This window comes from Loxodonta africana, chromosome 10 (genome assembly GCF_030014295.1).
Source record: "Loxodonta africana isolate mLoxAfr1 chromosome 10, mLoxAfr1.hap2, whole genome shotgun sequence".
Lineage (NCBI taxonomy): Eukaryota > Metazoa > Chordata > Mammalia > Proboscidea > Elephantidae > Loxodonta > Loxodonta africana.
The window spans coordinates 28,775,359-28,789,873 of NC_087351.1; the positions used below are offsets into that span (position 1 = coordinate 28,775,359).

At 37.0% G+C, this 14,515-nt stretch overlaps 1 protein-coding gene across 1 annotated transcript; it reads left to right on the forward strand.

Moving 5' to 3' along the window:
• The first annotated feature begins 11,949 nt into the window (after positions 1-11,949).
• LOC135227189 (olfactory receptor 4K15-like) lies at positions 11,950-13,239 on the forward strand. The gene has a single exon (XM_003421634.3). It carries the CDS (start codon positions 11,950-11,952, stop codon positions 12,859-12,861), a length of 912 nt encoding a protein of 303 aa, XP_003421682.2. The 3' UTR covers positions 12,862-13,239.
• The last annotated feature ends 1,276 nt before the right edge of the window (positions 13,240-14,515 follow it).

A 14,515-nucleotide genomic window follows, 5' to 3' on the forward strand; every position in this document is an offset into this window, starting at 1 on the left:
GTTGCTATGAGTCAAAATCGGCTCGTTGGCAATGGGTTTTCGATTGGTGCCATTCTTAGCTTATAGTTAATTACAGAGATTATTTCAGGGTCCATACTCTCAAAGGTCCCATGTTATTTGTGTACTGGCTTAAGTACCTCAGCTAGGCAGTAACTGGAGTATCCACAGTTTAGTACTCAAAAAGAGCCAATACATACAAACTCAACCTAACTCTTTTACCTTTATCGAGCTAACTTTGAGAGTCTATCTTCTTTTTTGCACAGGCCTTTCTGCTTAAATTTTTTTTTTTCTGCTTACCTCTTGTGAAGATTTATTTTTCTTTTAAGAGTTTATTTATTTTTTGCTACTTTTACTTCTATAATGATTTGGGGCCAGAAGGACACACCCATATGATTTTCCATAAGATTCCTATTAAGTTTAAAAGGTTTAGAGTCTGTGGAATTACTCAAAATTAATAGTCAATGATAGAGATTTGGATTAAGACTTGATTTTGTTTCCTAGTTCTATCCTCAGCATGTGTCTCTGCCTTAGAACTTATAGTACCTAGTGATCCAGAAATTCTGTTTATATTAAAATATTCTCTTGTTTCTTACTATTTGTGAAATACCACCCAAATTCATGTCATGCAATAGATTTTTTTTTATATTGAAAGCTATGCATTTAAAGTGGATTCATAAGTAAATAACCCTAATATTGTCTTCCAATTTTCAATATCTGTTTCTATTTTTACATTGTCAGCTAAAAAATAGGAAGAAAATGCTGATGAATGTTAAGAAAAATGATTCAAATGGAGAGTTTTATCACATTGCTTGGAGGGCTTTACCAATGCTAGTAAATTAACATGATTATGAAGGAGAAATGCAATCAGTCTGAAAATGCCTTTCCTTCCTTCCTTTCTGCCTTCCTCTTTTTTCCTTCCCTCTCTCCCTCCATTCTTTACTCCCTCCCTTCTTTCTAAAAATCAGTTGTCCTTTAGCATAGTCATGTTTTCAAGATGATAGAATATGCATTGACTCTTTTGACATTTTTCACATTTGCAGGTTCAAACCTTATGGGGCAGTTCTACTCTGTCTAGAGGGTCACTGTGAGCCAGAATGGACTGGATGGCAATGGATTTTTATAAACAAGGACAGAATGATAATGTAACAATTTGTTTTCATCAATCATTATTCTGCCTAGTAAAACTCTGTTGTATTCATGCATGCATATAATTATTCATATTAGTATTTACGAATCTATTCATTAATTTGGCAACTTTTTTTGAGCTTTTATAAGCAGGCTTTTTGTGTGGCACAGGCTTAACTGTGGTGGGAAAAAAGCTTAGTTCTTTGTCATGGGGAGTTGAGAATCAAATGTAATCACCTGAGAGGCTATAATTTCAGCTTCCTTCTTTTAAAATAAGTATCAACTAAATGAGTAATAAAACAAATTTTTATACATTTTTACTTTGAGTTAATTGATTTTTGGTCCTCTCTTGGGTAAAAAACAAGAATATCTTAGACTTCTCTCTGATTGATGGAGCATCTGATTACATCTTTCTCTGGTAATTCCTTGTACTAAGGTTTGGTTTATTTTAGGAGACAAGTTAAAGGTAATATATGGCCAATTACCAGGGACATGCAAGAGAGATCAGACTATTTGTAAGGCTTCTTAGCCTGGTACTAGGCAAAAGAACGAGCTAGATGAAATGGAAATTCTGTGGAGTGATTTCAGAGGCCAGCTGAAAACCTCATTCTTTACCCTCCTTCAACTCTTCCCTGGTACTTGTAATTTTTAGGATGGAATTTTATCTCCTTTAGCATAAGGCTTTGATTACCATAATAATGGCATCCTTCCAACCTCACCAAACAGCAACATCCCCATTTGTCCAGTAAATGTGACACTTGAAGATGTGACCTCTCAAAATTTCACTGTTAAGAACTCACTCAACATACTTTTCCATAGCCACCATTGTTTTAAAAGTTTTGTTTAAAAACTGAATTTATCAATTTATAAGTCTTTTCAATATACTTTTTAAAATATTGAATCTACATTGGTAGACAAAGGCTTTTTAAGCTGGACAACAAACTCTGAAACCATTTATGAAAATAATAGATCTGAATTTGGTAAAATATCTTAAATAATTTTATAGAAAATTTGACATAAATAAAATTAAGAGAAAAATAGTAAATTAAAATATTTGTAGAATATCTGTAAAAAAAAGATACTACCTTAATAGGTAAAATGTCTTTATAAGTAAATAATAAGAAGATGGAGGGCCCAATAGAAAAATGGTCAAAGGACGTGGACAGGTAATGAATGAATGAATAAATGGCCAACTCAATTAATGATCACTAAATGCATTGAAACATCAATCAGATGCACTTTCATGTAGCGAATAAGTAAAGATGAAAAGTATGACACAGTGCCTTAACAACTTGCAACTTTAAATGGTGCAGATAAAATGCCTTGAGTCCCACCTATGTGAAAAATGGCTACTGGGCAAATATTCCAGGTAAGAAGGTGGAAGTAACTCTGCCATCTTTTACTACCTTCCATTGGACAAAACCTGTAACATGTTATGAGATCCCATAACATCAGTTACATCAGTTGGGAAATGGAGGGGCAGGTTTCTCTGGCCATAGAAGTAAGTGAGTGATCCAAGTGATCCAAGCCTGGCCAGTCATGATCTTCCCAGACTATGAGTAGTCCAAGGATCAAACAAGGTTAAACCTTGGTGTAGGATCAAAGTCTTATCAGGATATTTGATATACGGATCCTGAGTGACTGCTTCTCTTCTTTCTGGGATTGTGACCTATGAGAACTTTGCAAGCCTTATAGAATTCCTCATCCTTTTTGAGTAGCAGCCATAGTTTAGAAGGACTGACTCAAGCCCCAGCTCCAGGGATGAGCCCAAATGAGCAATTTAGCATGAAGACTTGTGATATATTGAACAGAAAGTTTCTAAAATATGTGTGTATAATGATATATCTTAAATAAAAAATTATGTAAGCCCATGAAGTTTTAACTAAAAATATGGTTAAAAAAAAAATAGGGAAAATTGAAAACATCTTTATAACAAAATATCAAAAATACATTTTTAAAAGCTGAACTCTATTGACATGGAAAACCATTTATGATAATTGTTGAGTGGTAGGTTATAAAACAATCCTTTAATTAGAACACACAGGTATAATAACTATAAATATAGTTATATATATGTGTTTTTATTAAAGATAATTTTTAATTTTTTCAAATTATATTTGATTTTTCTAAATTAAAAAAATAGAACCTTATCAATTCAAAAGAGCCTTACTTTTTTTTTTTTTTTTAAACGGGTGAAATAGATTTTGTTGTGGTCACACGCTTTCCAGTCAATTACAAATCATAGCCACTGTATACCAAACCCAATGCCTTGGAATCGATTCTGACTCATAGTGACCCTATAGGACAGAGTAGAACTGCCCCATATGGTTTCCAAGGAGCGCCTAGTGGATTCTAACTGCTGACCTTTTGGTTAGTAGCCACAGCTCTCAACCACTACGCCACCAGGTTTTCCAGCCACCCTATAGGACAGAGTAAAACTGCCCCATAGTGTTGTCTAGTCTATAATCTTTATGGAAGCAGATATCCAGTTCTTTTTTCTTTGGAACAGCTGGTGGATTTGAACTGTCAACCTTTCTGTTAGGGCAGTAGAGTGCTTAACCACTGCACCAACAGGGCTTCTTGATTAAAAAGATAATACATGCTATTGCAGAAATGCAAACACCTCAGGAAATACAAAAATATGTACAGAATGAAATGACTGTTACTCAGAGATAATCACTGTTACACTGGCAAAGGCTTGTAAAAGGTTTCCTATGTGTATATACACTGTTGCAATAGTAAGAAGAAATCTCTATGGAGGTGATTTTAGCAAATGAGTTTCAGACCCCTATCGTACTTTTTGGAAACTTTGGCGGCGTAGTTGTTAACAGGTACGGCTACTAACCAAAAGGTCAGCAGTTCGAATCTACCAGGCAGTCCTTGGAAACTCTACGGGGCAGTTCTGTTCTATCCTATAGAGTTGCTATGAGTTGGAACCGACTCAATGGCAAAGGGTTTATAGTACTTTTCTTCCATTTCAGGTAAGGAGACAGAGTTTTGAACAGTTAAGAATGTTTACTTTGTCTGACTGCAGGTTTCACTAGCTCTCTGGAGAAAGGAGCCTGATGACCTTGGAATCCTAAAATGGAACAGACAAGAGGGGAGAAATTCACTAACTTTTGGTGAACAAAGGAGACAGAAGGAACTAAAGGTAAACTTTACCATTTTTATTATTTTGGCCCAGGTGGGAAAGACTCTTTTTTGTTGTTGTTAGAGGCTATTGAGTCAATTTTGACTCATGGTGACTCCATTAGTGTAAAGTATAACTGATCCATAGTTTTTTCAAGGTTGTGACCCTTTGGAAGTAGATCGCTGGCTTGTCTTCTGAGGAGCCTCTAGGTGGGTTTGAACTGCCAACCTTTAGGCTAATAGTCAAGGCTTAACCTTTTCCATCACCCTGGGGACCTAGGCCAAGTTTCTTAATGATCTACAATGACTTCCTGTCTTCTTTTGCAAAAACAGAATGCTACATACAATGACCTAACTCTCTCACTTCAGGCTTTTTGAAATTTCTCTCCAGAAAATGAGTTATTTCCATTTCTTGATCAGTAGAATCCAAAGTAGGGTGCATATATGTATCCCAGCAGGTGAGCTGCTTGAATGTGAGAAAAACATTAGTAGTTCTTTTGATATTTATGAATTGTTTCTTAAATTTCAGTTATATTGTATGTAATATTTTAGTGTATATGTATATAATTTACAGACCCCTCGTGGCACAGCGGTTAAGAGTTTGGCTGCTAACCAAAAGGTTGGCAGTTCAAGGTAAATGAATATATCTGACCATAGTCTTTCGGTGTTAGAAGAGTACAATGAAAAAAAAAATTGGAGCCCACATGTCTAAAGGTAAGGTCCCTATGTTGTTGCATCCAACTATTCTCTATTCTTGCATTTCATCTAGTTTCTTCATAATTATCTTAGTAAATTTATCTTCATACTAAATTAAAAGTTGAAAACTTACTAAAACAGAATCATTTTTATTTCTCAGATGAAAAAAATCCGAGGCTTTTAAGAGTTTTTTCTAGAGTTTTCTCCAAAGTACACAGAGATAATTAGCTTATAAAATAAAAACACTTCTCTCTTAACTGATAGGAAAGTAAAAATGCATTTGATCTGCAAATATTACTGAACACAATCTATGAGCAATGTGTTCTTAAAAACAAAAAGACAAACAGACAAAAAGGACAAAATATGAACCCTTTCCTTCATAATGATAAAATGTGTTCGTGTAAATTATGGGCAAGACAGGTTGATCATAGCAGCAAATACAACTTTTTTTTTGTACTTCATACTGAAGATCACATATTAAATTCACTCAAATTCAGAGTCACTGGGTGAAGAAGAGCCATTCTGACTTTACAATAGTCTAAATTAAGAATGTCCAATAAAAAGATGGAAATACGATATGAAATATATGAACTCAAATATTAACATGCTTGAATGTAATTAAATGCCACTGAAGTTCAAGAAATATCTTGCTCTATTAAGTAGGATAAGAAAACACTTTGATATTTTTTTCTACCATGTTAATTTGCACTTAGAAATATTTTCGTCGTTGGTGGAAAAAAGGCATAGTACAAAATTTTCATTGTCCTGGCACTCTTCTAAATATCTCACCTTTTATACTTGTTAATTCTGATAACAAATCTATGAGATACAGATCATTAAACCCTCAATTTACAAATGCACAAACTGAGGCACAGAGGACTTAATGAACTTGACCAAGGTCATACTGCTAGGAATTACAAGAGAATGAATTTGAATACAATCCAATCTTGATCCAAATTCCTATGGTATTTTTAACAAAGATGGAGAAACAAATCACCAACTTCATATAGAAAGGGAAGAGGCCCAGGACAAATAAAGCATTAATGAAGAAGAACAAAGTGGGAAGCCTCACACTACTTAATTTTAGAACCTATTATACCAACATGGTAGACAAAACAGCCTGATTCGGGTACAAAAACAGATGCATATACTAATGGAACAGGATTGAGAAGTCAGACGTAAATTCATCCACCTATGAGCAGTTGATAGTTGACAAAGAACCAAAGTCCAATTAAGTGGGGAAAAGACAGTCTCTTTAACAAATGGTGCTGGCATAACTGGATGTCCATCTGCAAAAAATTAAACAAGACTGATGCCTCACACCATGTATAAAAACTAACTAAGAATGGATCAAAGGCCTAAATATGAAATCTAAAGTGATAAAGATCATGGTAGAAAAAATAGGAAATATACTACGAATCCTAATACATGGCATAAACAGAATACAAACCATAACTAACAGTGCACAAACACTACAAGAGAAACTAGATAACTGGGAGCTCCTAATAATCAAATACTTATGCTCATACAAAGACATCACCAAAATTTTTTGTCTATGACATATCTGATCAGAGTCTAATCTGTAAAATCTGCAAGACACTGCAACACCTTAACAACAAAAAAGACAAACTACCCAATTAAAAAATGGGCAAAGGGTATAAACACACACTTTACCGTAGAAGACATTCAGGCAGCTAACAGATACATGAGGAAATGTTCATGATTATTAGCCATTAGAGAAATGCAAATCAAAACTACAATGAGATACCATCTCACCCCAACAAGGCTGACAGTAATCACAAAAACACAAAATAATAAACGTTGGAGAGGTTGTGGAGAGATCGAAACTCTTATGCACTGCTGGTAGGAATGTAAAATGTTATAACCACTTTGGAAATCGATTTGGTGCTTCCTGAAAAAGCTAGAAATAGAAGTTGCATATGATCCAGTAATCCCACTCCTTGAAATATACCCTAGAGAAATAAAAGCCATCACACAAATAAATATATGCACACCCATGTTCATTGCAGCACTGTTCACAATAGCAAAAACATGGACACAACCTAGGTGCCCATCAGCAGACAAATGGGTAAACAAATTATGGTACATACACACAATGGAATGCTGTGCAATGATAAAAAAAATAATGAATGATGAATACATGAAACTTCTCACAACATGGGTGAATTTGGAGGGCATTATGCTGAGTGAAATTAGTCAATCACAAAAGGACAAATATTGTATGAGACCACTATTATAAGAATTCAAGAAAAGGTTTAAACACAGAAGGAAACATTCTTTGATTGTTATGAGGGTGAGGAGAGTGGGAGAGGGGAATTCACTAACTAGTAGTAGACAAGAATCATCTTAGGTTTAGGTAAAGGGAAGTACAACACACAATACAGAGAAGTCAGCACAACGAGGCTAAAGCAAAAGCTAAGAAGTTTCCTGAACACAACCAAACAATTTGAGGGACAGAGTAGCTGGGGCTGGGGTCTGGGGGTCATGGTTTCTGAAGACGTCTAGGTTGACTGGCATAACAATGTTTATCAAGAAAATGTTCTGCATTCCACTTTGGTGAGTAGTGTCTGGGGTCTTAAAAGCTTGTGAGTGACCACCTAAGATGCATCAATTGGCCTAACCCACTTGGAGCAAAGGTGAATGAAAAACACCAAAGACGCAGGGGAAAGATTAGCCCAAGAGACAAAAGGGCCACATAAACCAGACTCTCTATCAGCATGAAAGCAGAACTGGACGGTGCTCGGCTACCATCAATGACCACCCTGACAGGGAACACAACAGAGAGTCCCTGATGAAGCAGAAAAGTATGGAGCGGAACTCAACTTCATGTAAAAAGACCAGACTTAATGGTCTGACTGAGACTGGAAGATCTCCTGAAGCCATGGCCCCCGATGCTCTGTTAACCCAGAACTAAAACCATTCCTGAAGCCCACTCTTCAAAGATTAGACTTGACTATAAAACATAAAATGATACTTGTGAAGAGTGTCCTTCTTAGTTCAAGCAAGTACAGTAGACTAAGTGGGTGGCCCCTGTCTGGAGGCAGAATGTGATGGCACGAAGGCACAGGAGATGGTTGAATAGACATAAGAAACCTGGTGTGGAAAGGGAAAGTGTGTTGTCACATTATAGGGATTGCAACTCATGTTGCATAACAATATGTGTATAAATTTTTGTTTGCAAAATTAACTGGAGCTGTAAAATTTCACCTAAAGCACAATAAAAAAAAAGAAAAAAAGAGAACTTGAAACCTATCATTTTGACTCTAGAGCTGCATTGTCCTATTTACTGTTGTTGCTGTTGTTAGGTGCCTTGTAGTCCACTCAGACTCATAGCAACCCTATGTACCATAGAATGAAACACTGCCCAGTCCTGTGCCGTGCTCATGGTAGTTGTTATGCTTGAGCCCATTGCTGTAGCCACTGTGTCAATTAATCTTGTCAAGGGTCTTCCTCTTTTCTGTTGACACTGTATTTTACCAAGCATGATGTCCTTCTCCAGGGACAGATCCTTTCTGACAACATGTCCAAAGTACGTAAGATGTAGTCTTGCCATCATTGCTTCTAAGGAGCATTCTGGTTGTACTTCTTCCAAAACAGATTTGTTCATTCTTTTGACAGTCCATGGTATATTCAATATTATTCACCAACACCGCAATTCAAAGGCGTCAATTCTTTTTCGGTCTTCCTTATTCATTTTCCAGCTTTCACATGCATATGAGGCAACTGAAAATACCCTGGTTTGGTCAGGCACACCTTTGTCTTCAAGGTGACATCTTTGCTTTTCAACACTTTAAAAAGGGCTTTTGTGACAGATTTGTCCAATGCAATGTGTCTTTTGATCTCTTGATGGCTGCTTGCATCAGTGTTTATTGTGGATCCAAGTAAAAAATCCTTGACACCTGCATCCCTTTCTCCTTTTATCATGATGTTGCTCCTTGGTCCAGTTGTGAGGATTTTTGTTTTCTTTATGTTGAGGTGTAATCCATACTGAAGGCTGTGGTCTTTGATCTTCGTCAGTAAGTGCTTCAGGTCTTCTTGACTTTCAGCAAGCAAAATTGTGTCATCTTAATAACACAGTTTGTTAATGGGCCTTCGTCCAAGCCTCATGCCCCATTCTTCTTCATATAGTCCATCTTTCTGGATTATTTTCTCAGCATAGAGATTGAACAGGTATGGTGAAAGAATACAACCCTGACACACACCTTTCCTGAGTTTAAACCATACAGTATCCTCTTGTTCTGTCCGAACAACTGCCTCTTGATCAATGTACAGGTTCCTCATGAGCACAATTAAGTGTTCTTGAATTTCCATTCTTTGCAATGTTACCCATAATTTGTTACAATCCACTCAGTTGAATGACTTTTCATACTCCGTAAAACACAGGCAAACATCCTTCTGGTATTCTCTGCTTTCAGCCAGGATCCATCTGACATCAGCAGTGATATCCCAGGTTTCATGTCCTCTTCTGAATCCAGCCTGAATTTCTGGCAGTTCCCTATTGATATTGCTGCAGTTGCTTTTGAATGCTCTTCAGCAAAATTTTGCTTGTGTGTGGTATTAAATATTGTTCAATAATTCCCACGTTCGGTTAGATCACCTTTCTTTGGAATAGGCATAAATATGGATCTCTTCCAATCAGTTGGCCAGGTAGCTGACTTCCAAATTTCTTGGCATAGGCGAGTGAGCACTTCCAGGGCTGTATCCATTTGTTGAAACATCTGAATAGGTATTCCATCAATTCCCAGAGCCTTGTTTTTCACCAATGCCTTCAGTGCAGCTTGGACTTCTTTGTCCAGTATCATCGGTTCCTGATCATATGCTACCTCCTGAAATGGTTGAATGTCGACCAATTCTTTTTCATATAATAACTCTGTATTCCTTCCATCTTCTTTTGATGCTTTCTACATCATTTAATATTTTCCGCATTGAATCCTTCACTAACGGAACTCAAGAGCTTGAATTTTTTCTTCAGTTCTTTCAGCTTGAGAAATGCCAAGCATGTTCTTCCCTTTTCGTTTTCTACCTCCAGCTCTTTGCACAGGTCATCATAATACTTTACTTTGTCTTCTTGAGCTGCTCGTTGGGATCGCCTGTTCAGTTTTTTTACTTCATCATTTCTTCCTTTTGTTTTAGCTGCTCGACATTCAAGAGCAAGTTTCAAAGTCTGTTCTGACATCCCTTTCAGTCTTTTATTTCTCTCTTGTCTTTTTAATGACCTCTTGCTTTCTTCATCTATGATGTCCTTGATCTCATTCCACCACTCGTCTGACCTTAGGTCATTAGTGTTCAACCCATGAAATCTATTCTTGAGATGACCTCTAAATTTAGGTGAGATATACTCAAGGTTGTATTTTGGCTCTTGTGGAGTTGTTCTACTTTTCTTCAGTTTCAACTTGAACTTGGATATAAATAATTGATGGTCCGTTCCACAGTCGGTCCCTAGCCTTGTTCTGACTGATAACATTGAGCTTTTCCATTGTCTATTTCCACAGATGTTGTCGATTTGATTCCTGTGTACTCCATCTGGAGAGGTCCATGTGTATAGTCACCATTTAAGTTGAAGAAAGAAGGTATTTGCAATAAAGAAGTCATTAGTCTTGCAAAATTCTATCATACAATCTCCAGCATCATTTCTGTCACCAAGGCCGTATTTTCCACCTACCAATGCTTCTTTGTTTCCAACTTTCCCGATCCAATCACTAATGATTATCTATGCCTCTTGATGGCATGTTCAGTCAATTTCAGACTGCAGAAGCTGGTAAAAATCTTCGATTTCTTCATTTTTGGCCTTAGTAGTTGGTGTGTAAATTCGAATAATAGTCTTCCTTGTAGGAGTATGGATATTATCATATCACTGACAGTGCTGTACTTCAGGATAGATCTTGGAATGTTCTTTTTGATGGTGACTTCAAGGCAGTTCCTCTTCAAGTTGTCATTGCTGACATAGTAGACCACATGGCTGTCTGATTCAAAATGGCCAATGCCAGTCCATTTCAACTCACTAATGCTTAGGATATTGATGTTTATGTGTTCCATTTCATTTTTTATGATTTCCAATTTTCCTAGATTCATACTTCATACATTCCAGCTTCTGATTTTCAATGGATGTTTGCAGCTTGTTCTTCTCATTTCGAGTTTTGCCACTTCAGCAAATGAAGGTCCCAAAAGCTTAACTCCATTCACATTGATAATGTCAACTCTACTTTGAGGAGGCAGCCCTTCCCCAGTCTTCTTTTGAGTGTCTTCCAACCTGAGGGACTCATCTTCCAACACTATATCAGACAATGTTCCACTCACTGCTATTCATAAGTTTTCACTGGGTAATTCTTTTCGGAAGTAGACTGCCGGATCCTTCTTCCTAGTTTGTCTTAGTCTGGAAGCTCAGCTGAAATCTGTCCTCCATAGATGACACTGTTGGTATCTGAATGCCCATGGCATAAGTTCCAGCATCACAGCAACACACAAGCCCCCACAGTACAACAAACTGACAGAAATTTGGGGGGTCCTATTTACAAGGAATTTTAAAGTGGTGGAGGTGAGGAGTAAAAATTATATTTTTACGATATAGATGTCATGCTGGGATGCAGAGTTGAAGGTCAGCATACACAGTCACTACAAAAGAAATGATTGCAAACAATGTGTGTGTCTGAAGGAGCCCTGGTGGCACAATGACTAAGCACTCAGCTGCTAACTGAAAGGTTGGTGATTTTGACCTACCAGCTGCTTCATGAGAGAAAAGAACTGATGATCCAAGAAACTCTGTCAGGCAGTTCTACTTTATCCTACAAGGTCCACTGAGTCTGAATGACTCAATGGCACACAGCAACAACATGAGGATCTAAAGTACATAAGTATATAGAGTTAAATTTGATGCCAGGCTTGGCTTTGCTAGCTTACTTCCACAATCCAATGATACTATTTCCATTTCCATGTCACTTTACAGGAAATTTTCTGATCTGATCTCAGAAACTTGAAATCATGGACCAAGGAAATAACTCAAGAGTGACTCAATTTGTGTTGCACAGTCTTTCAGGTCCTCGAGAGATACAACTTTTCTATTTTGCATTTTTCACACTTTTCTATTCATTTATTATGCTGGGAAACCTCCTCATTGTGCTCACGGTCCTCTCTGAACCTACGCTACACACACCCATGTACTTCCTGCTCATCAACCTCTCCTTCATCGATGTGTGTCTGTCCACCTTTGCCACTCCCAAGATGATTGTTGACTTCCTTATGGACCACAAGACCGTCTCCTTTGAGGGCTGCATGGCCCAGATATTCTTTCATCATGTCTTTGCTGATGGTGAAATGACGCTCCTTGTGGCCATGGCATATGACAGGTATGTAGCCATATGTCAACCCCTGCACTATGCAGCCATCATGAGTGTACGAAAGTGTACAGGCCTTGTCGTGGGCTCCTGGCTCACTGGGGTCCTGCACTCGGTAAGCCAGTTGGTCTTCACAGTAAACCTTCCATTCTGTGGTCCAAATCAAGTGGACAGCTTTTTCTGTGACCTTCCCTTAGTTATCCAACTTGCCTGCACTGATACTTATATTATTCAGATACTTACACTTTTAGACAGTGATCTAATAGCTATGAGCTCTTTTGTGCTCTTGCTCATCTCCTACACGCTTATCCTGGTCACTGTGAGACGTCGATCCTCAGTGGGTATGGCCAAAGCTCAGGCCACCCTTACTGCCCATGTCACTGTGGTGACCCTCTTCTTTGGACCTTGCATCTTCATCTATGCCTGGCCTTTCAGCAACTTCCCAATTGATAAGTTTCTGTCAATATTCTATACTGTTTTCACCCCTCTCTTAAACCCCTTGATCTACACATTAAGAAATAAGGAGGTAATATTAGCAATGCAGAAACTGAGGAGGTGACAAGTAAGTTCCTAACAGTTTCTTGGCTTTCCCTTGTGATAATGACTACCATAATAAAGGTACCTACTCATATCCTTTGCTATTAATACTATATTTGAATTATGAAATTAAATAGATGGAGATATTTCTTGTATCTAGGAATGGTATTTGTTGCAATGTGAACTCTCACTGCAAACTATCCAAACATAAGGACTAAATAGTGAATAGCTTTGGTGAACTCATTAACAAAATTCAGAAAACAAACAGATTCATTTAGGTAACCATGTAAATGCAGCATATTTCACCATGTCACAAACATCAAAATCTGGGCCCCCAATTAATGTTTCTTTGTCTTAGCATATAGAATTGCCACTCAGTTTTAGTGGTTCAATGACTACAGCCTAAAATGGACATCTCTCTATATACCCGTTGCCATCGAGAGTTTTTTTTTTTTTTTCTGACAACACTGCTATATAGATGCCTTTGCTCTGTATATTCGTTTACCAATCTCAAAGTTCTGCCATCAGATCTGTACCACCTGTTTTAGTTACCTGGTGTTGCTATAACAGAAATTCCAAAAGTGGATGGTTTTAACAAACATAAATTTAATAGCTTATAGTCTGGGAGGCTAAAAGTCCAAATTCAGAGTGCCTACTTTAGGGGAAGGCTCTCTCTCTGTCGGCACTGGGGAAATGTCGTCATCAGCAGTCTTCTGGTCTAGGAGCTTCTCAGTGCAGGGAACCTAGGTTCAAAGGATATGCTCGGTTCCTGCCTCTTCTTTCTTGGCAGCATGGATTCCCCCTCCTTTCTGCTAGCTTCTCTCTTTTATATCACAGAAGAGATTGAGTCAAGGTAAACAATTCTGTAGATGTGTCCTGCTATATTAACATAACTGCTTCTAATCCTGCGTCATCAACCTCATAGAGCTTAGGATTTATAACACATAGGAAACTTACATTGAATCACAAAATGGAGGGTGACCACACGATACTGGGAATCATGGCCTAGCCAAGATGACAGATATTTTTGGGGAACACAATTCAAATCATAACACCACCCATTAAAACATAAGTGAGAATACACATTTTTCAAAGCTATCAATAAGTATAAGATCAATATTTTGACTTTTTATAAGGAGAAGTCTATAATTTTTACCATCCTTTGTGAATTACTGTTATGTCTGAAATATTACAGGACACATTTTTATAGCATTTGTTTTATAGCTGAAAACAGACCACCTTAGAAAATAGGAAAACGGGACTCTCCCTCTTTTGCTTATAAAATAATTATTATTTGATTTGGACTAAAATTATTCCTAATAATAAAATATCTTTCTTTTCCTATACCTCTATCAAATTCATGCTTCTTCCACTCAACATGGTAAATATGAAAATGTATAAAATATTAAGGTAATTTTTTATAACATATTTAAACAATATTTTTAAAGTTTCAGAATAGCATTTAATGTACATTTTTTTTTTACCAGTAATGATTTTAACTGATAACACATTTTAATTTGAGGTAATCACATTGACCTTCTGATGTCTAGTGTTTGAAAGAAAAAGGCATTACCCCAAAGTGAAGTTATTCTTTTGAAATGGTATGTGATAAATGGTAGATTGGAATAGGATTTAATATCAAGTAGGCTTTAAACAATGTTTAACTCACTTTGCTC